Source organism: Brachyistius frenatus, unplaced genomic scaffold (genome assembly GCF_029030835.1).
Source record: "Brachyistius frenatus isolate BFR_SWC_R1_liver_20210118 unplaced genomic scaffold, ASM2903083v1 Contig_12, whole genome shotgun sequence".
Classification (NCBI taxonomy): domain Eukaryota; kingdom Metazoa; phylum Chordata; class Actinopteri; family Embiotocidae; genus Brachyistius; species Brachyistius frenatus.
In genome coordinates, this window is record NW_027210611.1 from 978,401 (window position 1) to 999,783 (window position 21,383).

Here is a 21,383-nt window from a genome sequence, read left to right on the forward strand (position 1 = left end):
CACGTTGGAAGAAAATGATCCAGTTATTGTGCGAGCGCGGCAGAGGGACCTGAAGCCTTAATGACAAGAGGGTGATGGAATGTCAAGTGTTTAAAAGCATGAATAAATCTGACGGCTCTCGAGGGATTCTTTGTTTCCCCTCTTTTTTTTTTTTTCCCATGCCGTTCTTCTTTTTTCTTCCCCCTCGCTCAATTTTTGCATATTCTATTTCACATGAGAATAAAACGATCAGAAATGTATTTCTCTGGAGTGAGTAGTAGCTTAATGTAATTGCTTCTTTTAGTCATTTTCAAGTTGCGATAAAAAAAGGTTACTTCGTGCATGCGTGCGTGCGTGTGTGTGTGTGTGTGTGTGTGTGTGTGTGTGTGTGCGTGTGCGTGTGTGTGCGTGTGTGTGTGTGCGTGCGTGTGTGCGTGAGAGAGAGAAAAATAGGGAGATCGAAACGGAGAAAGAAATATGGCCTGGGTGTCTTTTAATGTGTGCGCATGGTTCATGATTACACGTCCTTTGTGGAGCACATCAACCATTCATGCAAGAGAAACCGCAACGAGATGAGAGATGCCTCCCGTGCACTCGCAGGCAGCAGAAAGTGACATTGAACGTTCGCACACAAGCTGGAAAATCTCAGCGCCTCAAGCCGACGTGCATCTTACGAAAGAAACGGCGTTCATCATCTTCTTCTCCACTGCACCCTCTTCCTCCTCCCGCCTCCTTCGCTCTCTCCATTTCTGTGACCGCGGTGTCACGACTGTGTGGGGACCACAGAAATAATGGAAGATGGGGCCTGATAAACGAGAGCTGATGAATCAGTATCGCGAACAGAGGCAGAACAATATCTGCTGGAACAGACGGTAAACCATTCGAGAGATATCCGCCCGCAGTCGGGGAGAACGCGGGGACCCGTAGATCAAGGCTGGATGTCAGCGGAGTCGCACGACCTGCGACTCAAAAAAAACAAAAACCCGTCCACCCTTTTCGCTCGCTGTGGGTGAGGCAATCCAAACAAACTGATCTAATATTACACTTGGAGGACAGCCATTTGGAAATAAAATATATTCATTCTACGCAGGTGACTAGGTCTACACACAAATATATTAAAGACTGCGTGTGCCCTAGTGTGGGCTCTCTGTCATCCAGCCTACTGACTTATTCATTCCGAGGCAAGCGTGCAGGGCTAGGAAAGCGTAAGAAATGTGCTCTCGTTGCTCGGGGCCAGAAATTTCTATCGATAGCCCGGGTAGCATCCATCTTCCCAAAGTCCACCAAAGGTCAGGAGCAGCATAACTTAGAAGCTGGTTTGCATTGGATTCTAGTCTGTATTCTGCATGTTTACTGACAGTCCCCCCACGGAGGGCCGGGTGGCTCGGTGACACTTGCTCAGCCACACACAGCACACACACACACACACACACACACACACACACACACACACACACACACAGAAAGCTGAGGATGGCTGTCTTGTAAATCTGCTATGGTGAGGGGGTGTTGGTGAAAGCATTGTTTCACAGTCAATAAAAGTAGCCCTGGGGTGCTTGTAAGAACAGCAATCTGCAGCCGGTTTCCAAAAAGAACATCTTGGGAGTGCTCGGGGGGGTTATAAGTGGAGTTCCTCCTCATATTTGGAGTTAATATTTTGAATAAAAAAAAACAACCTAAAATAATAATCTGCTCAGCACATATTGCAGTGTCTGATGGGAAAAGATAGGGAGTCGCTGGAATGCAATGTGCACATAAAAGCCAGATTTCACTCCAGGAGAGACAACAAAGCCCATGTTGCTAGCCAACAACTGATAACACATTCATTATTTATTTATCGTTTTTGTATTCCTGAGGTGTTTGCTTCATTTTTTTTTATGTGCATTTTGTATGTCAAATACATTTGCATAAACTGGCAGAACAAACCAGTGTCATTCCTCTCCAACTTAATTAGCTTTGCAAATAATTTTCTGCATATTTAAATTACCCTGCATTACTATTTTTTATCCATTTGTCAGCGAGCTAAAATGTGCAAATGAGATACTGGTTGGAGCAATTATTTTACCCAACCTTGCTGGACCATATGGCAAATAAATGAAGAAAATATGCTTCTCACACAATAGTCATTCTAATTACAGCTCAGTCAGTCAATGTCAATAATTATAATCCTCACAAAACTCGATATTATCCTTTGATGTTGCATACAGTATATTTAAAGTATAAATGTGTTATTTTATTTAGTGCAGCTCATTGTGCCATTGTATGTGAATTTAGCAGTTGTATGCAACAGTGTGGACTGGGTAAGCTGCAAATGAATTGCCTTCTTGGGATCAATAGAGTTGTCTGAATCAGAATCAGAATCCAGAAACCCTCTTTTCATTGCATTATTCCACAGTCTCTACCAGCACATGTCTATAAATGGCACACAGCTGTACTGTATGTTTTGGGTTTGGATAGTGAAGGAGCTGTGCAGCAACTGTCTTTATGTCCTGGCCTCTCTTAGACTGCCAGCGTACCTTCGGGGATAATCCATGTTGTGAAATTGAAGTGCAGTGCTGGAATATCAATTCTTTTTTTCTCTTTTTTTTTTCTACCCTGCTGAGGGTTAAAAAATGAAATAGGACTTGAGTGCTTGGTGGATATGAACCCGTTGGAGCAATCTGAACATCAAGATGACAGTGCGGCAGGGTGGGAGAGGACTTAAAGCTCGCGAGGAGGCGGCGTTAAGACTGTACAGCGCGGCATTGTGATGCAATTTATAAGAAGTGTTTGACATCGTGGGAAAGGTGCTTTTTTTTTTTTTTTTTTTTTTTGCTTTCTGGTGTCCTTTAAATATAGGCGTACAGCCAGAAGTGGATTAGTTTAGTTTAGGTTATTTTAGCATGAAGACTGGAAATGGGGTTAACAGCTAGTCTGGCTCTGTCCAAAGACACTAACACTTAAATAGGACCTTTTAAAGGTCCAATGTTTTACACTTTTTCAATCCTCTCATCTAAATCTGGCCCAGATAACAAATGAGCATGTTTTCAAACATTGTCAAACTATTCTTTTAATGGTGAACAATCTTGTGAAAGTGCTTGGATGCACAGTTTGGGCACATCTGAGCCATAAAAAGGATTTGACGAAGCGCTTCTAAGATGTTGAGTCACTACCCACATCTGTGGCTGCTCGAGATCAAAGCAAAGAAAGTAGTTAGCCAAAGGTTTAAGTGGTGTAGCCCTTCTGTCAGGGAAGCAGAAACAAAAGGAAACGCATTAAAACCAGCTGTCTGGTTTGAAAACCTCAAAGTCAAAGGAAGTGATTTGGCTGAGCAAATCTGATTCAGTTGCCGTTGAAACAACACCTCAAGGTCAGACAGTTTGTTGTTGAACATTTCTTTCGACTGGGCGCCGTCAAATTTGGTGCTGCTTCTAGTGAAGGGAGAGCGCAGCTACGCATACTCTGAGATAAGTGATACGCATCAGACAATTAAGGTCATGTGAAAACAAGTCTGCATATGAATACTTCCTTTGGTTCATGCTCGTGGCATGTATGAAACACCAGTGTTCTTTGGAGGTACAGGATGTGGAACTGATTAACACAGACCAGCTCCAGTGATTACACCAGCTGGAAAACAAAAGGCACGTACGGTTCACTGGTTGCTCTCTAATAGAGATTCACTGTGTATTGTGTGAAGACTACGAACCCAAACTTGCTCCCGTCTAATTTGGTAGAATTAATAAGCCGCGTGCGCGTCTGTTCGACTTGGCAAAGGGCGGCTCTGTGAATTACAAATCCCAACGTAATCGAGGCGAGAGGGGAAGACGAAAGGCAGGTGAAGGCTTAACGGCTGATGCGCCGTGACTTTCCTCAACCAAAGACACCGTCCACGTGACGGCCGAGATGATCGTAACCACCTCCACATACAGTACGGTGTGTACACACACACACACACACACACACACAGATCATTGTATTTTTCACCCTTGCAAATGTCCCGGGAGACCAGATACTACATGCACGAATCCCCAGAGGCAGTATTTGGAGGCGTTCTTCGTTTTGAGGTCACGTCCAATCTGACCTGCAGTCCTCAACGGTACAAATCCCTTCTAGCGCACAGGTGCTGGATGGATTGGGCTTTTAACCTTGACTTGTCTTCAGGAAACAGTGTTACAGAATGAGCTTATTGTTTAGTTCACTGCCTCCCAGCCACACATTATCTATTGACTTGCGTAGGCCTTTAAGTGTCTGGATTTTGTTTTTACAGTGTGTGCAAACAACAAATAAATAAGGGTATAACTGATTTATTCTCTCTTCTGGCAAAATATGACACAACGAGATATTTTGGGTTTAAAGCTACCGTCCTTTGAGATAGATTACACAATTCACAATCTAATTAAGCCTCTACAACGATGCTGAGAAACAACAAATAAATAAAGAGGCAGTTTTTAGCTCCAAAATTAGCATTTTATTTGGATGGTTGGGGTCAGAGAAGTATAATTTGTGTTCCAGTACACATGGTTATCCACAAGGCTTAAGTCCTAAACCTTTTCCAGTCTTAAAGCTGATTCAGTAATTAGTGCCTAGCGTGTCACCCCCACCCCTCCCACCTCACCCCTTTTTGGTACAAATTCAACAGTTGTGCTGACATGATCACTACTTTTCAATTTTTATCAACGTGGGTTTTTTTTTTTTTCATGTTTTATACAAAAAACTCTCTTAACTTCTACACATTTAATGTCACCCAGATTTTTTTTTTATTTTTTTTTTTCACTTTGTAAATAAATTTGGGAAACAACATTTTTTTTTTCCATTTTTGTTGTCATGAAAAGATAAAAACATGCAAAAAACTGGAATTTGTAGTCCAAATTATACATTTACAAGTTTGGAACTTTTTGCACTTCTTCATATACTACATCAAAAGAAAAAGATAAAGAAAAAAAACACATTATGTACACACATCTTTTTACAGTGAAGTAAAACTTGAATATATCAGATTGATGACTAAGGCAAATGAAGTGTACATAGATTAGACCAAAACATTTTTTTTTTGTAGTTTTTGTAAAATACTACATCACTTCAAAAAAAATAAAATGCAAAAGAAAAAAAATCTGCTACAAAAGTATGAATCATAACTCCCTTTATTTGCAACCAGCTGCATAATTTTAAATGTTTTTAGTGAGAAAGTCTAGAAGTCTAGCGTACTGTACAGTGCTGCTCTTAATTGTTTTTCTCTCCATCCAAGCTAACAGATGATCCTTCATTTCTTCATCTTTGTGGTTTATTTAAATAAATCTTCAACAAACAGGAGCATTGTGTAACCAAAGGGGGGGGGAAAAAAGCATGTAGAAGCATACCAGAGTGTAACATACCTTGTCTGAAATCACTCCAAAAGTCAGTACCATTAAAGCCTTGAACATAAAACTAATCATTTAGATCCAAAAAAATGTACAAAAAGGCACATTATATCCCAGTGCTTCTGTACTGTGAAATTCAAGTGTAACTGAGCGCATTCAATACCAACAATCTGAGTGGTGACAGTCCACCAGTGTTCCCTCCCACATCCTCCACAACTGGACCACAGCCTATGCCTAAGCTTTCAACAAGCATATGTATGCGTAGACTACAACAATAAGCCTAGGTTGGTTTGTTTTTGAAAAAAAGTCGGAATCAATGTTTATTTATTTGTAAATTTTTTTGTTTCTTTTCTGTCACAGTTCTATCACTCTCTCAGGGAATATCAGAAGCTGTCCGTGTCCATCAACAGGAAATCTTTCCTTTTCTTCATTATTTTTTTTTGTTATTTTTTATTTTTTTTTATCCTTCCGAGGTGTGGCTGTGTGTCCTAGTCGTCACTCCCACCGTACATGTCCGCCAGTTTTCTAAAGCGAGGGCCCCAGTCGTTGAGGTAATCGTAGTCCTGGTCGCCCCCGCTGCTAGAGGAGTTGAGGGAGCTTAGGGAGCCGGCTGTGGAGCCGCTGCCCTCGTAGTCGAACACTAGCAGGGAGTCGTAGGGAGGAGCAGTGGGGTCGTTGTCTGCTGCCTTCAGTCCCTGTGCAGGAGGAAATACAATTTATGGTTAGATGAGGAGATTAAACCACGTCTGGGCACCGACACTGTCTGCAACAAAGACTGAGCCACACAGGCGCAGCGCCCTCCCATCCACTGCTTCACACAAACAGGCTAATCTATCCTGAAGCCAGTCAGAGGTTCTGCCTCCTCTTGTTCAGGAAATCAGGTTCTTGTTCACATTGATCAGGTTCCTATGTTCCAGTGAGTTTCCTCTGGGTTTCAGTTGAGACTCTCCTGCTGTTTTCTGGAATGTTGGCTTATCCGCTGCTTGATCAAAAGCCAAGATTGAGCATGACCAGCAGCCTCAGATGACTGAAATCATCTCCCCTTCCCCCTCCCACCCCCCACCCCCCACGTTCCCCCTCCCACCCCTGTGCAAGCCTCCCCCTCCTCCTCCCACCCCACCCCACCCCCGCACAGGCAGTACGACTCGGGCACTGATAGTTAATTCATCTATCATCTAGATCTTAATACTTTTAATATTTCATATTTTTCTGACTCCTGCCTAAATTGTAGAAAGAAGCACTGAGCTGAACTGAAGCAGAGATGAGAGCATATGTGTGTGTTTGCCACGCATGCGCATCTCTACGTGCTATCTGGAGGCTGGCGGTGCTGGTGGGGGCGGTTCTATTTTGAAGATTGTGCTTGACATTCCCAGAAATCCTCATAGCGTCATGAGAGGCCCTTATGGATTGTTCTTGATTTCCAGCCTCATTCCCTAACGGGACTCGGGAGACTTGATGGATTGCTAATCTAGGAGTTGAGATGTGCTTTGGCCATGAACCACTTTGGATCCAGGCCTGGTTTCTCCCTCTTATCACCACAACTGAGGACACCCAACAAATAATAAATGAATTAAAAGAAGTGGAGCAACACAACACAGAGAGAACGAGACCTCAGCTCATTGGGAACTTGTCAAAGATTTATAGGTTCCTCTATGCCGCCATTATGGCGCTGAAATGCTCTTAAATAAAACGATGGATTGAATTAAAGTGCCTGGGCACTTAGCGATTATTTTCCACTTGTTAGCTTTCGTTAAGTATTTGCTCAGGGCTGTGGTGCTGATAATTTTGTGGGAAATATGACAGATGGATCATTCACTACAATTACAACCATAATCGCTCTGCTGGTTATAGCCCCCTCCATTTACAGCCAAAACCCCAGTGGCAGCTTCATAAAGTTATTCAATCACAGGAGCGGCCTCGTAGTTTCATTACGACCGAGCTGGAGACAATCAGGACTCTTCGGGAAACTGTGAACCCTTCTCACTTTTTTTTGGAGTCTCTCTGTCCCCCAGATAACAAAGAGATGTGTAACAGTCTCTCTATTCAACCTCACCGGGGCTGAAACGAGGCACAATGCAAAACAATGAATGCCGTCACGTCACCGTGTCCACCTGTGAACCGCGGGAGGTCGTGTCAGGTTGGTGCTAATGTATTTAACGGTGCCCCCTTCTTGTGAGCACAGACCAGGAGTTGACTAATAGACCTTTGTTTGTCTGACTGCAAGGTTAAAATCCTCACGCTAAACCTACGCCTTAATTTTTTTTTTTTGCCCCTCTAATTTAATTAGGAGCCGCAAGCTCCCGGGGGCATGTGCACAACTCAGGATGGAGATCAGACATGCCCCCCCCTCCCCTCTGTCTCCCCGCTCCTCTGGCAGCGAGCCCTATCAGTGAGGTTAGAGTCTACCATGACTGAGCTTTAGCAGCAGTCAAATTTGGGACTAAAAACAGATCAATGTTGCCTGGTTGCAGCAAGCGTTTTCTGGGTCAGGACGCTCAGAAACGTCTCAAAAGCCTTGTGAGCATTTTAAAATAACATGCAAAAAAAAAAAAGTCCGACGAGAGACGTCGCGCATTGTCAAGCTGTACTTTATTGTGCGGCTGGCAAACGTGAAATTTCCCTCCGTTACGACATGTATTAGGTGTGTTCGTGACTCGCGGAGACAGAGAAAATGAGTGGTGCCGCGGTGAAGGGATCTGAGGGATGGATGTTCGGGGTGCACGGCTGAAAGAGCAAGTTCTAATCTAAAAACATGGGCGCCATCCAAAAACCAGGAGAGAACTCCATTTGTAATGCTGTGAAACTCTTGTCTGTTGGAGCTTGTGAAAAATATATGACTGCTCTTTTCATTTTACATTCTCCCTTCATGCTGGAGTCAATGATGGCCTCAGGCAAACGAGGGCACTCTGAACAGTGCACTCCCATAGAAAGCCAATGCATTGCTTCTCTCATCTTCTATTTCTATGCTGACACATCTATAACTCTACTTTGGCGGAAAGTGAGGAGAAAAAAAACAATTATATCCAAGCAAGTTAGCATCATGTACTTTTTGGGTTTTAGACATGTCTGAGCGGATACGTTTGAAATGAGAAAAGTTTATACTTTCTGCTGGGAAAAGACAAAAACAATTCTAATAACAATGGTTTCAGTTGAAAGTATCTCTCTCCCACTACAAGACGGAGCGGGATTCTCAGTCATATGAGGAGCCAAATTGTTTATTTAGATACAGGATTATTATTGGAAGAAAATCATTCAACAGCTTTGCGACAGCACTGATCCTTTCATTTCCCCCCCTTTTCCCTGGATTTTATTTCACTATGAATCAAAACCATGTTGGATTTCAATAACTGTTGCTGGCTGGTGTTTTTACCTCATTGATGAAGTCTCCGATGTCTCCAGGGTGAGGTGCTGCTGACCTCATGGGGTACTGCGGCTCGGGGTGGAGGGGTCTCTCGTCTAGACGACGGATCCCCACCGGCTTGATGGCATCAGGCTCTATCGTGTCCGGCTGCTGGAGCTGACTCAGGTCATAATCCTGGGGGAAGACGTAGACAGATGGGACTTAGCCGAGCAGCGTGACAAGACCCCAAACCGAGTGTGATTATTCAAATAGGTAAACACTTCCTGCGCAGTGAAGAGGAGGAAGAAGTTCAGCTGAGTGGAGTGGGAGATTTTAAAGTTAGAATGCAAGCGAGGAGAGTTGAGGGGAACACGAGGGGAACTTTAATCATCTTGTCTGTGAAGCACAAGCCCAGGGACAATTTGACACATAAAAAGAGGCAGCACTGAGGGGGTCCGAGCTGAGGACCACATCATACGCTGCAGAGTGTTTGTAGTTGCGCCGTGTGCTGCAGGAAGGATGTGCAGGCGACTGTTTTGCTCTAATCAATGCCCAGACACGGAATGGTGGATATGCATAAGCCATTGCTAATCCTATTAACATTACCAAGGCAACCTGAATGGCTCGCAGTTTGTGCAAAGTCATGGGCAGGGAAGGAGGCGGAGAAAGAGTGAAGAGAGAAAAGGAGTTAAGGAGAGGGAAAAGAGGCTGCGGTGAAGAGCTGAGCAAGCTGAGCTGAATGACTGGATGGTATCAGGATGACAGCAGATATGATAGAGAAAATGCCATTTGAGAATCAGTGTGTGCCTAATAAGCGTGCATGATGGATTGTCCCTCTTTAAGAGATTTTCGGTAATCCATCCATCTCTAATATCCCCCTTCAAAATTGTCTTTGCTCAGTTGCACATGTACCTACATACACAGACACTCCCTGAAAAAAAAAAAAAAAAAAAAAAAAAAGCTGTGAAACACTCCGATGTAAAAATAACCATGAGAATACATATAAACTTTGAGATGATGCACAAACAACCCAGCTATACAAACACAACAAAAAAACGTGCTCATCTCCATGCAAATAGGTATAATCTGCAATCTTAAACAAATATATTGATTATTCATATGATTTCATGGGGTGTAACAAAAGCCCTGCAGCCAGCTGGAGAGGAATAATGGTCACCACACGTTGTGCAATAACAGCCTCCCCATCATTTTTGGTCCATTTCAGTCTGATTCCCATTTCCACCTTGTCTGAGGTCGCTCACCAGAGGGGTCAGGAGTTGGTGACAGGGATTGCAGCAGAGCCATATAATGGCTGAACTAAGCAGGAAGGTCTAATGACATACCAGCCCCCTTCAGGGAATTGACTCCTCACACGTACACTGGCCTGGTGAAATGGCTGCCCCCGGCACTCATGACCCACATTCAAACACGGGAGACTGAACATTGCTAAGCCTTATACACTTTATCTGTTGTGAGACATAGCCGAGCGATTTTAAAAAAGGACCCGAATAATGGAGAACAGCAAGTCCAAACCATCCCCTTAAATACAATGTGAAGCTGAGACGATCATCATTCAAATCTATTTGAATAAGTGTGGTCATCACTTGTGTGGGTAATAACAACATCGGAGACAGCAGTTCACGTCCAGAGATGTGGGGAAAGACATTACTGACACTAAACACAGGCAACTAATCAGCTTTTACAGCAAACCTCAGGGTAGTCAGACATATTTGGAAGACGGTCAGTTTCTGGTTTAGTTTGGACCAACGTTCACAGCGTAGTTGTGAGCATCACATTTCTGATGTTTTCGCTTTCCACTATCCCATCTGTTAAAAGTGTTTTAGATCATCTGACCGAAGTGCTGGCCTGTTTAAATTATGCCTTCAAGAAAAAGTTGAACATTATTGGGGAAATATGCTTAGTTGCTTTCTAGCAGAGAGTTAGATGTGCAGATTGATACTATTCTCATGTCTGTCCAAGCAACTAAAGGCTTGAGCCTGCAGCTGGTTATCTTAGCACAAAGACTGGAAACAGAGCTGCTGGTGGCCACATGTTTTTACTTTTAAATTACACAAGACTAGCTATTTCTCCCTTTTTCTAGTTGTTAAATTTCATATCCACCGTAAAGATTTAGCTTTGGGGAAGACGAATAAGCATAAAGTATTTCCCATATTTTACAAACTAGGCTATTATTTAAAGCGAGGGCGGTGCAATATATATATATTATAGCTGTATTATGATATGAGAGTAGATATCATCTTACATTTGGGATATGGTCATATTTTGACATGGCATAAGTGTTGTCTTTTCTTGATTTTAAATGCTGGATGTCAGTAAATTTATGTAATTTTCTGAACTTAGCAGAGCGTTCTATTATTTATCCACTTTAAAACCTTGTCACTTATGTGAATATTTTGCGTAAAACAAATAGGCTTCACTGTAATATTGTTGCAATATTGAGATGTTTGGTCGAAAATATTTTGATTTCTGATTTTGTCCATATCGCCCAGTCCTAATTCCAACAAATGTAAATGAAGCATTAGTAATTACTTCCCTTTGTACAATGTTAAAATAATTCAAATAAAGGTGAAAAGTATAAAAGCAAGCCCCATGTTGTCATAAATTGAAATGATCCTTGAAAAGATTTCAGAGACGTGATGAACTTCTTTTTATCTGCGGCGACAAAAACATGCAGCAGTTATCGTATCTGCATAAACAGGTCGGATTCATTTTGTTTCGCTTCCTACATGGGATCGAAAAACAAATCAAAACCGTTTTCAAAGTGTGCCTCCAAAGCCACACTGTTGAAGGTTAAATCAAATTATTCTGAGGTCATTGGAAGAAGCAGATGACTTCACCTGTGCACACCGGCTTCTCTATTTGTTTTTTTTTATTTTTGCATTATATTTTCCATGTCCGGGGAGCGCGGCCTGATCAGCTGTCTGCCTTTGATGAAATGAGTGCTTCACAAACCAATACAAACCAGGGCAATGGCAGCAGCAGCTAAAATCATATACTGTGAGAGCACCCAATGGTCTGACACTTCAATTTCCTCCCCAGCGGGAGATAGGGAGAACAGAGGTGGGCATTATAAAGACCACATCGCCGGGATAGTCAGGTCAAATTTTTTTTTTTACCCAACACAGACTCTGCCGATTCCACAGACAAGACCATTTTCTCCTGGCGCCATGCCCTTCTCTGCGCCACTCAAAATGGAAGCTTGTTTTCCCTCCAACAAATTGCCGTACCCGCTCGTTTGCCTTTGAGGTGCATTATATATGCAACAGTTTCCTTTTTTCAACCGGTTCTGGTCCACAAGTTTGTGCATTCTCCATGTGAAACTGTGGATGTGAATGCACAAGTGGGTGCACTCCCTCCTGCCTAATCGCTGGCAGATGCGTAATGGCTTTCCAGTCATATTGTTACCTTAGACAGGGCTTCATTATTGCCCCACAGCAGATGTCTGTTTCTAAATGACATCAGCTCAGCAATTACAAGTCTCCGAGGCTAATTTGGCACTGCGTTGGGTCAGACCGGGGTCTCCCGCACATTTCTACTATACCTAAACCACCGAAGCACTTCAGCCAGTGGCAAGAAAAGAGCCCATTTGGTATATTACTGCCTTTTTTTAATGAAATGATTCCGTTCTGCTAACAAGGGGTTATTAGGACAATTGAATTTGTGTATGTGTGCCTGATCAGTGCAGGAGGATACAGAAATGTGCCTTTATTGATGCCTTTGGCGCTGTGTTGTGTGTGTGTGTGTGTGTGGGGGGGGGTGTTTGGGTGTGTTTGGGTTGCGAAGCGAGGAGTAGTTCCAGTTGAAGAAACTTTTCCAATATTTCCAGAAACCATTGGATCAAAATGTGTTTGCCTTATTGATTCCAGCTTTCGATTCCCGGCTCCCTTCTAGGAGAAAAGTACTATTTACAATTTACAATGAAAACCTTCTTACCCCTCATAGTGACTAACTGAGAGGTGTATCTTGTAGCAGCGTAATGAGCACGACTAGTGCTAGAGAGAAGCATTGTAAGTTTATGTATGCTTGCACAAAGAATCTAGGTGGTCCTCTTTGTCCTTATGCTGCTTCAGCTATACAGAGACAGCTTCCATGCTGCATAGATGTGACCTGAATATTCTTTCCCAACAAAGACCACACACTCGCCTTCTGTCACCCTCTCAAAGGCACTGTACAGCTTTATGATGTGTATGGCTCGGCTTCCTTTCGCATTTTTCTATACTAGACACCAAGATTTCTCTACATAAACAACCAAAGATCAAGAAATACAAAAATGTTACCTTACAAATAACTTATTTAAACAATATATAGTAGAGAGACAAAAAACAACAACTTGATTTTAACCAGGAACAATCTTATCAAGCAATAAGAAAAAAAAAAAAAATTTACAACTCTGATAATATGATATTCTGTTATCGACACATTTCAGCTCGCCAGCTGATACAAATGTTGCCCTGATAATGTGTTGGAGCTGATATCACAAGTTGTTACGAGAAGTAAAGCTATTTAGGGTTATAAAGATCAGAAATATGTTGTAACTACAGTTACTGTCAGTGCTGGTGAGATGTCATATCACTTTCTACTGAACTATGCAGGTAAAATGCACAAAAAAAAAAACTTTTTCAAATCTGAATTATTTTCTACTGATCTAAATATCTCTAAATAATGTAGACATTAAATTCAATACCTAAAATATATTTATTATTCAGTTATTAGTAATTTAACACACACACACACACACACACACACACACAGGAACTGTGTAGGTTTTATCACCTCCATAACTCATTCTGACTGGTGCACAAAAGTTTAACATCAAACCAATGATGAGAGCTCAGACAGTCGTACAAACGGGAATCTTTCGGTTTTTCTTTGGCAAAAAAAATGTGCGAATGTAGGACACTATCACTTATAATAAAATGTGATGTAGAAAGTAGGTTTTCAGGGCTTTTTAAGTTCCTCTCTTGGGATTAATTAAACCCTGAAAACCTCATCCCTGTTCATCAAAACTACATATTTAAAAGTTGTTTCCAGGAAAAAAAAAAAAAAATCCCCTCGTGCCTTTAAATAGTTGAGATATAACTCTACACCTTCGCCTTCATTCAGCACAAGTGGATTTAAAAAAAAAAAATATGGATATGGTCCCCAGAAATGCTGAGTCACGACTGCTTTTTTTTGCTCATGATATGGGTTGTAGCGTATTAAAAAAAAACACGTTAACAAAGTCAGTTTCATCGGAGTAGGTCTTTAACATAGCACCAGAATTGTTAAGTCATTTGTTCACCACATGATTCTTACCTGATCCTCCTCTCCTCCACCTTCCTCATCATACTTGAGAATGTTGTCTCTCACATCATCCTCGGGATCGATAAGGAGCTGCTTGGCCTGACGCTCTTTATCACGGCGCTTCATCCACACCACAAACATCAGCACGAGAACTAATAGACAGACAGACAGACAGACAGACAGACAGAGAGAGAAAGAGAGAGAGATCTCATATTACAAAAAAAATATAATAATAACATGCATATTTTCAGTCAGATGTAATCGGATCCGAGGTTTTAGAGCTTGGATGTGGGCCTGATCAAGCCTATCTTTTTGGTAATCCTACAGTAATCTAGTGATATCTCGGATCATGTTTAGCTCTCTTTGTAATCCCTGTGTGCATTCGGGTGATGCGCTGTTTGAGAGAGGCACTGAGACACTCACTGAGGAGGATGATGATGCACAGGAGGATGGATATGATGGCGCCTGTGCCCAGACCGGCGGCCATGATGTGCTGCTGGTCGGTGCAGTCCCCATGGATGTCGCACTGGCACACTTTAATCCGCAGGTAGGAGGCGTTGGACATGGGCAGGTTGCCCGAGTCCGTGATTAAGATGGGGATCTCATAAATACCGCTTTCAAGGAAGCCAATCTTCAGACTCACCTGAGCGTAGTCACCTGAGAGGAGAGAAAGAGTGAGTGAGTGATTTGTGATGGCTCCTTCTCAGAGGAGGAAATACATGTGTAGCAGAGAGATGAAGTAACTGTTTATGTCTCTTTAGGAGACAAATCTTTCAGAGGGGATTAAATCTAAACTCTGAACAGTCGTTTGTATAGACTGTGTTCGCAGCATGATTACTCCTATTACTACAAATATGCAGCATCAATTCCTACCTGGGAGTTGCATCAGCATATCTAATCCAAAACATGGTCAGGATTTAGATTTGGAGCTTATAAATCTACTGAATACCTTTTGATAATGCTGCTTAGGCTAAATTCCCAGCTGCGATAATCCAAATGCCATTATCCTATTAAGACATATTCACCGCATTTAGAGTCACACTATCTAATAGCAAACGCACAACAAATGACTTCTTCCACTCATGTTTTTGTTTGAAATTAGCATAAACAATTTAAGGCTGTTCGGTGAGGTTAATATATTTTTATATTCGCTGCTCTGCCATTTTCCTCAGTGTTGCTCAGAAGGAGCACAGATCTTCAACTTTAATTACCAAACAACAAACTGCTGAATGTTGCACACATTGTTTTACATTTTACAGTTTTCAAGTTGATCATAAAATGGCAGTTATTATTCGTCCTCTCTTCTTTCGCTTTAGAAACAAACACAAACGTCTCTGACATGTTACCTTTGCAACAGCAAAATGAAGATTAGTTTTACTTCATTAGTCTAGGGTATTGATACAGGATGAATGGAAAAAAAATATTAATCTAACTGGAGTTATTAATGTGAAATAGTTTTAGCATGTTCTGTAGCTTACCATTGACTCTTGTTATGGTCCAGTTTCTCTTCACATCCAAGGGCCGGTGGGCTAACTCGAAGGCGAACGGCCCAGCGTTTGGGTTCAGGTCTCCGTCGAGTGCCGTGATGTTGATGGCATTTGGCTCCGGCTTTTCGCATATCTCCACCTCCTGGGGGAACACCTTGGGTGCATTGTCGTTAATATCCAGCAGGTAGATCTGGAGAGTGCCTGTGCCACTTGCTGGCGGCAGACCTGAATGGACCGTAGAATGACACAGACAAACACTCAGCAGCACATCCATATTTATGAGAATAAGGATTTAAAAAACATTTACATATGGAAAGGAATATGCGCTGTTGAAATACCAACTCTCATTTTGCAATCATTATACAGTCGACAGAGAAAAGCAAAATATCAAGTTTATTCTTTGGGTCTCATGCTATAATGTGACACTTTAAACAGCTATTTACTCTGGTGGGAGATGCCCCATACAAACGGCATACTGATCTGAGAATCTAATCTCAAGTGAGGAGGTAGACAGAAAGACTTAGATATCAGAACATTTGGTGTGTGTGTGTGTGTGTGTGTGTGTGTGTGTGTGTGTGTGTGTGTGTGTGTGTGTGCGTGTGTGTGTGCGTGTGCGCGCCTGAAGAACGTCTTCCTGATGAAGGACACGGGATGGGAATACTAAAGCAGACAAACAGAGCCCACTGTCGCTCCTCTCAGGCTCCTCTATGTATTCACTCAGCTAAGAGGCTTTTTTTTTACCATTCAGGCCACGCTCAAAGGAGCTAGTCATCCAATCCTGACCCATTAATGCTGAGAAACCTCTTTATTGGTAGAGTTTTTAAGCCTATTGGCCTAAGCTATGCTCCGCAGAACAGGGTAAACCCGAACAGAGGTAAATCCCACCAGTGCAGAGAAGAGGTGAATACGTCCACATTCCGGACGGTTCTGGGATTGCTAGTACATTAACCTTCGACTAAGGTGGTCAGCGTTCCAGACATGCCAAGTGCCTGGTACAAGAGCGACCTTCAAGCACGGAGGAACATCTTTGTGGCTGTAACTGAGATAGATTTTTCAACAGATGTGGTGCATTCCTGCGCCGGCTTCAGGTGGAAAACACCACAGAGGTCGTCAAAAGTGTGACTAGGTGGAAGATTGACCTTTGAGAGGTAGGCTGCATTAGACATCCACAAGGCTTACTTTTGAAAAGGAAAGCATTATCTCCTCCTGAATGCTCTTAACAATAATGGCCTGGAACAAAGTGCTTGTATAACGGCCCAGCTAAAACACCTGAACTATGTAACCAGTGCATCACAGGAGCTCAACAAGGTATTTTTGGCAACTGTAGTACCACTCAAATGGTTACCTACCGTTGTCAGAAGCCAGGAACGTTGCATTATACAAACTGTTCTTCACAAAGGGAGACTCGCGGTCCAAAATGGCAATTGTTGCGATCCGGCCAGTGTTGGGGTCAATCCTTAGCCAGTTGGCTGGATCTGAAAGTTTGGTGTATCTGAGGCAAAAAAAAAAGAAAAAAAAAGAAGAGATTTACACAATGTTTCATATGTTCTAATTATCTGCAGGTTCTCTTATATAAGTAGAGAGGAAGTCAAAATGGTTCAATTCTGTTTTCTCCGGAATAAAATCCTGACGGATTTAGTCTCCATTTCCACTTTTAGCATTTCTTTACTCTAAAAGTGTTTTTTTGTTGTTTTTATTTGTTTACATAGAATAAATATTTCAGACATCATGCATTTTACATAATTATTCAAACTTTTGAGAGCAGGCTCACAGGGGAGACCAGTCTGGCTTCTTGTTATCAGCAGCTCAAACTAATTTGTAGGACAAACTGTGGAATTACAAAGCTAGTTTATTTCTCATGGACTGTTTTCAGGCAGATAAACACTTCCAGTGCCAAACAGCTGTGATGAAAAGAAAAAAATAAATAAGGCGTCTTCAAGAATGAGATGGAGACGTGCTGGCTGCTTAGTGTTATCTGAACAGGACGGATGAAGTGGATGGCTGCCACCTTAACCCGTCATATCATATCCACTTTGTTCACACATGAAGTGTGCCATTTAAATTATAGAAACTGGCGTCAAGACACGTTCAGTGTTTCCAAAGCGTAATTATTGGAAATGAAGCAAATTTAAAGTTTCCACATCTGTGAACTGGACTTGATTCTCAAACCTATCGTTTTGCTGTAAAATCTACCTGATGGTTTGCTGCATGAAGCGATCAGGATCCTGAGCAGTGAAGGTGGTCAGCGTGGATTCAGGCATCATCCCTTCTTCCAGTTTGATGAGTTTGGGGTTGGGCTCAAAGTAGGGACTCTCGTTGACATCGATCACTCTGATAGAAACAGTGGCAGTGGACTGTCGGGGAGAGTGGATGCCTCTGGCCAGGGGAACCTCGTTCTTCGCTTCCACTGTCAGCACATATGTCCTGCTTATTTCATAGTCGATAGGCTGGAAGAGAGGGTACATGGAGAGTGAATCACACATAAAAATGCAGGATAGACTCAATCACCTCGAATTTTCAGTTATGTGACACTGATCAGAGAGCAACTCGAAGAACTAAAGACCTTTCTTCCTTTAGCTGGAAAAAATATCAGTGAAAGCTTGCCGCAGACAGTGGGATGAGATAGAGACAGAATCCTTTTGTGGTCAGTTCAAGGATGTACCACAGCGAGAGAGCTGGTGTAAGAGTTGTGAAACCACTTTATTCCATTTGAAATGTGGTCTGAATTTTAAAATTGTTTTTCACTTTAAACAATATACTAAACATTTGGAATTTATACGAAATCCAAGCTGGAGATTTTGCCAGTAACAGCACTCACACCAATCACAATCACGACCCATAAATTAATCCGTATGCAAAAAACTGTAATGTACACGTGACAAAACTGTAGTACTTGTACTCTTCTTCAACAGTTGAGTGCTTCCACTTTTCAAGCAACTAAACTGGACAGCTGGATTATTAATGTGTTCTCTTTACTCGCTGTGACTATAGTCTGGAAGACACTGTTTGTCAGCCACTCTGAAGGGCAGACAAATCTGGGACCAGTGGGGTTGGCCAAGTGTGATGACGCTGAAGTCAAAGTGTTTGTTTCAAATTGTATTTCAGTCTATGGCGCCAGTGGTAGAGCGAGATAAAGCGATGCGAGCAGTTGGAGTAACAATGCTCCTTGTATCTTTAAATTTACTTTATGGTCTGCAATAGTCATTTACTGACATGGCATTGCAAACTGGTCACATCGAGGGAAGGTTTCTGTTGTTTACGTCTCTGTGAGTTTCAGCGCACAACGTATGTCATATGATATTCAATGCCAATTGGTTAAAGCCTGCTCCGATAGTTTGACTTCAGGTCTATGCACACAGGGATACAACGACCGGATGCCATCTCCAACGGAGCATGACCATGACCTTATCAACTCATGCAATGAATTTGGGGTCTGGGAATACCAAAGGTTTACTGAGTATGTTGTTCCCTGGCAATGCCATGTTGCCAGGGAACAACATGGCATTTAAGACATCTTCCCCTAAATCAAATTCAACATAAATAGTTTCAGTAAAAACATTCACTTGCAGGGTACTCTAAATAACAAATTCAGTCAGTATAGCATACATGCATACTGTACATGCATACATGCATAGATAGACTATGCATCTCCAGGGGATTCAGCGGTGGAGTTTGAAGAGGAGGCCTTACCTTGACAACAGTTACCAGGCCCTCGTTAGTGGTTGGATCAGTGGGCACAGAGAACCTGCCGGTGGGGTCGCCCCCGGTGATTTTGTAGACAGCATTCCAGGCCGGCGTGTTGGGCTGGTCCTTGTCAGTCACCGTCAAGTTGGCCACAATGACATTCACGCGGTTCTCAGGCACCTCGCCGAAAAACTGCATGAATAAACCATGAACATACAGAACAGCGAGCTGTTAGTGATACTGCTGTGATAGCAAAAAAAAAAAAAAGAAGCACCAAGCCCTCCTCGCATAGCGGCACGGCAGGACCAATCTCGGGTAAATAGACATCTAAGGTAACTTATCATGTCGTCATGGTCAGCTCATTCCCTATGCTCCCCTGATAGCACAACAGTAGCATTACAAATTTCAGTGATTCACGAGCACAGTAAGTGCCTCTTTCACTCGGGGCAGACATCCCCGTAGTTGCATGTGTCAACATTTGGAGGAGGATATAACACTTTACGCATGGCTGACGACTTGTATATCTGTATGGCTTCAGAAATGCAGGGCAAGCACAACTAGGTAAGTGAGCAGAACTGACAGTTGAGTGCATTTATCCACAATGGGGTGAAGCGGGGGTCTATTGCGGTGCTTTTCTTACGCCAAGATTACCGAGTTGACATCTCGGATAAGAGCTTGTTTCTTACCGTCTCAGCAGTAAACTCTGGCGGATTGTCATTAACGTCAGTGACTCTGATGACAGCGGTGGCTGTGTTGGACAGGCCGTACATGGGGTTGCCTTCCATGTCAGTGGCCTGGATGATCAACGTGTACTGAGGTACTTTCTAGAAGGGAAGAAGAGAAATGTGATTATAGTGGTGGGGTTGTATCAACACCACTGCAACAGTAGAACGAACACTGAGCACAAAAAGGTTCAGAAAGCCTTGAATTAGATTGCGATGGACTTTACAAGTGTCCCTAAAAATGACAACATATTTTGCATCAGCATTAATCTGTGTTCAACTAAGATTAAGCAAATCTGAATAGGCTATCTTCTTAATTATGATGACTAATAGTAGGTTTTTATATAAATCTGATTTATTCCCTATGGCGTGATTTGAGTATTGTGTGTGCTAGTGTGAAAAGTACACCTCTGCTACACTATCATGAAGCTAACAAATGACTCTTTTCACATTAAAAACCACTCAGGTGATGGACCAGTTGCTCGGTAATGAGAGTCGGGCAAATAACTTTCATGGTGGAAACTGGCGCACATAAAACGCTGGCCCCCGGGGCGGAAGTGATTGAGCAGCCACCTCAGCCAGATTGCCCTCTCTAGAATTGCACCAACTGGCTCAGCACAGTATATATTATTTTATTTATTTACTCAAACGGCCATGCAATTCCAATTAAATGAAAAGAGTGGTAACATTTGCAGCATACAGGCAATGAAGGAAAGAAGATGCATTTAAAGCTTCTGATTTAAAGAAAAGAAAGAATGAAGAAACGGAAACATTTAGTTGCTCAGTATTGCACGGAGCCTCCTTGTAAGAGTAAATTCGTGTGAAACAGCCAAGTCCACTTCTACTTCTCATTTGGTTGGTAACAAGCACAATACACTTTGCCTCATTAGTGTTCAGACAATCTGGATGTTAGCAACGTTACTCAAGCTGTGTTTTGTCATCTTATTTTTAAATATCGCACAATCTATTTGTGTAAACATAGAAAAATGATATGATATTCTACAGCAAGAAACAAATGCGAGACAAAAAAAAAACATTAATAAAGTGGATTGCCTTGCTATTGAAAGTGTCACTTAAAAACAGATGCAATATATAAAAAAAAATTTGACCACAACAAAAATCCAGAAAGAAAAGTGTTGACTACCTCTCTGTCCAGGCCTGCAGCCACTGTGATGATGCCTCCAGTTTTGTTGTTGATGGTGAACATATTGGAGGTCGGACTTTCGGGATTCTGAGACAGGATCTTGTAACGAAGCATCCCGTTAGCTGTTTTGGGATCATCTTTGTCAACAGACGTTACTGTCATAACAAATGTTCCTGTGGCATACAAAGAAGGAGAGAAAATTGCAATGTTTTAATGTCACCTCTATTTATTTTTTCATTTGCAATCAGAAGGCATTAGAAGTTGAGTGGATGGTGCGATATGAAACACTACTAGATTTATAGCCCTGTAATATAACCAGTGTTTCTTTAATAACCCTACAATGCCGCTGATCGCTTTAATACTGCAGGAGCAATGTTAACAAAGAGG

The 21,383-nt window shown here is 42.2% G+C and overlaps 1 protein-coding gene across 1 annotated transcript in view; it reads right to left on the reverse strand.

The window, feature by feature from the left end:
* Nucleotides 1-4,246: 4,246 nt before the first annotated feature.
* Nucleotides 4,247-21,383, reverse strand: part of cdh2 (cadherin 2, type 1, N-cadherin (neuronal)) — a 62,492-nt gene continuing 45,355 nt past the window's right edge. Inside the window, exons 7-16 of the mRNA XM_069692045.1 lie at nt 20,997-21,169; nt 19,817-19,954; nt 19,137-19,322; nt 17,640-17,893; nt 16,796-16,938; nt 15,438-15,671; nt 14,383-14,616; nt 13,972-14,111; nt 8,686-8,850; nt 4,247-6,010 (exon numbers count right to left, since the gene is read on the reverse strand). Coding sequence (XP_069548146.1) covers nt 5,804-6,010; nt 8,686-8,850; nt 13,972-14,111; nt 14,383-14,616; nt 15,438-15,671; nt 16,796-16,938; nt 17,640-17,893; nt 19,137-19,322; nt 19,817-19,954; nt 20,997-21,169 — 1,874 coding nt within the window. The 3' untranslated portion in view covers nt 4,247-5,803. The remainder of the gene's footprint in view (nt 6,011-8,685; nt 8,851-13,971; nt 14,112-14,382; nt 14,617-15,437; nt 15,672-16,795; nt 16,939-17,639; nt 17,894-19,136; nt 19,323-19,816; nt 19,955-20,996; nt 21,170-21,383) is intronic.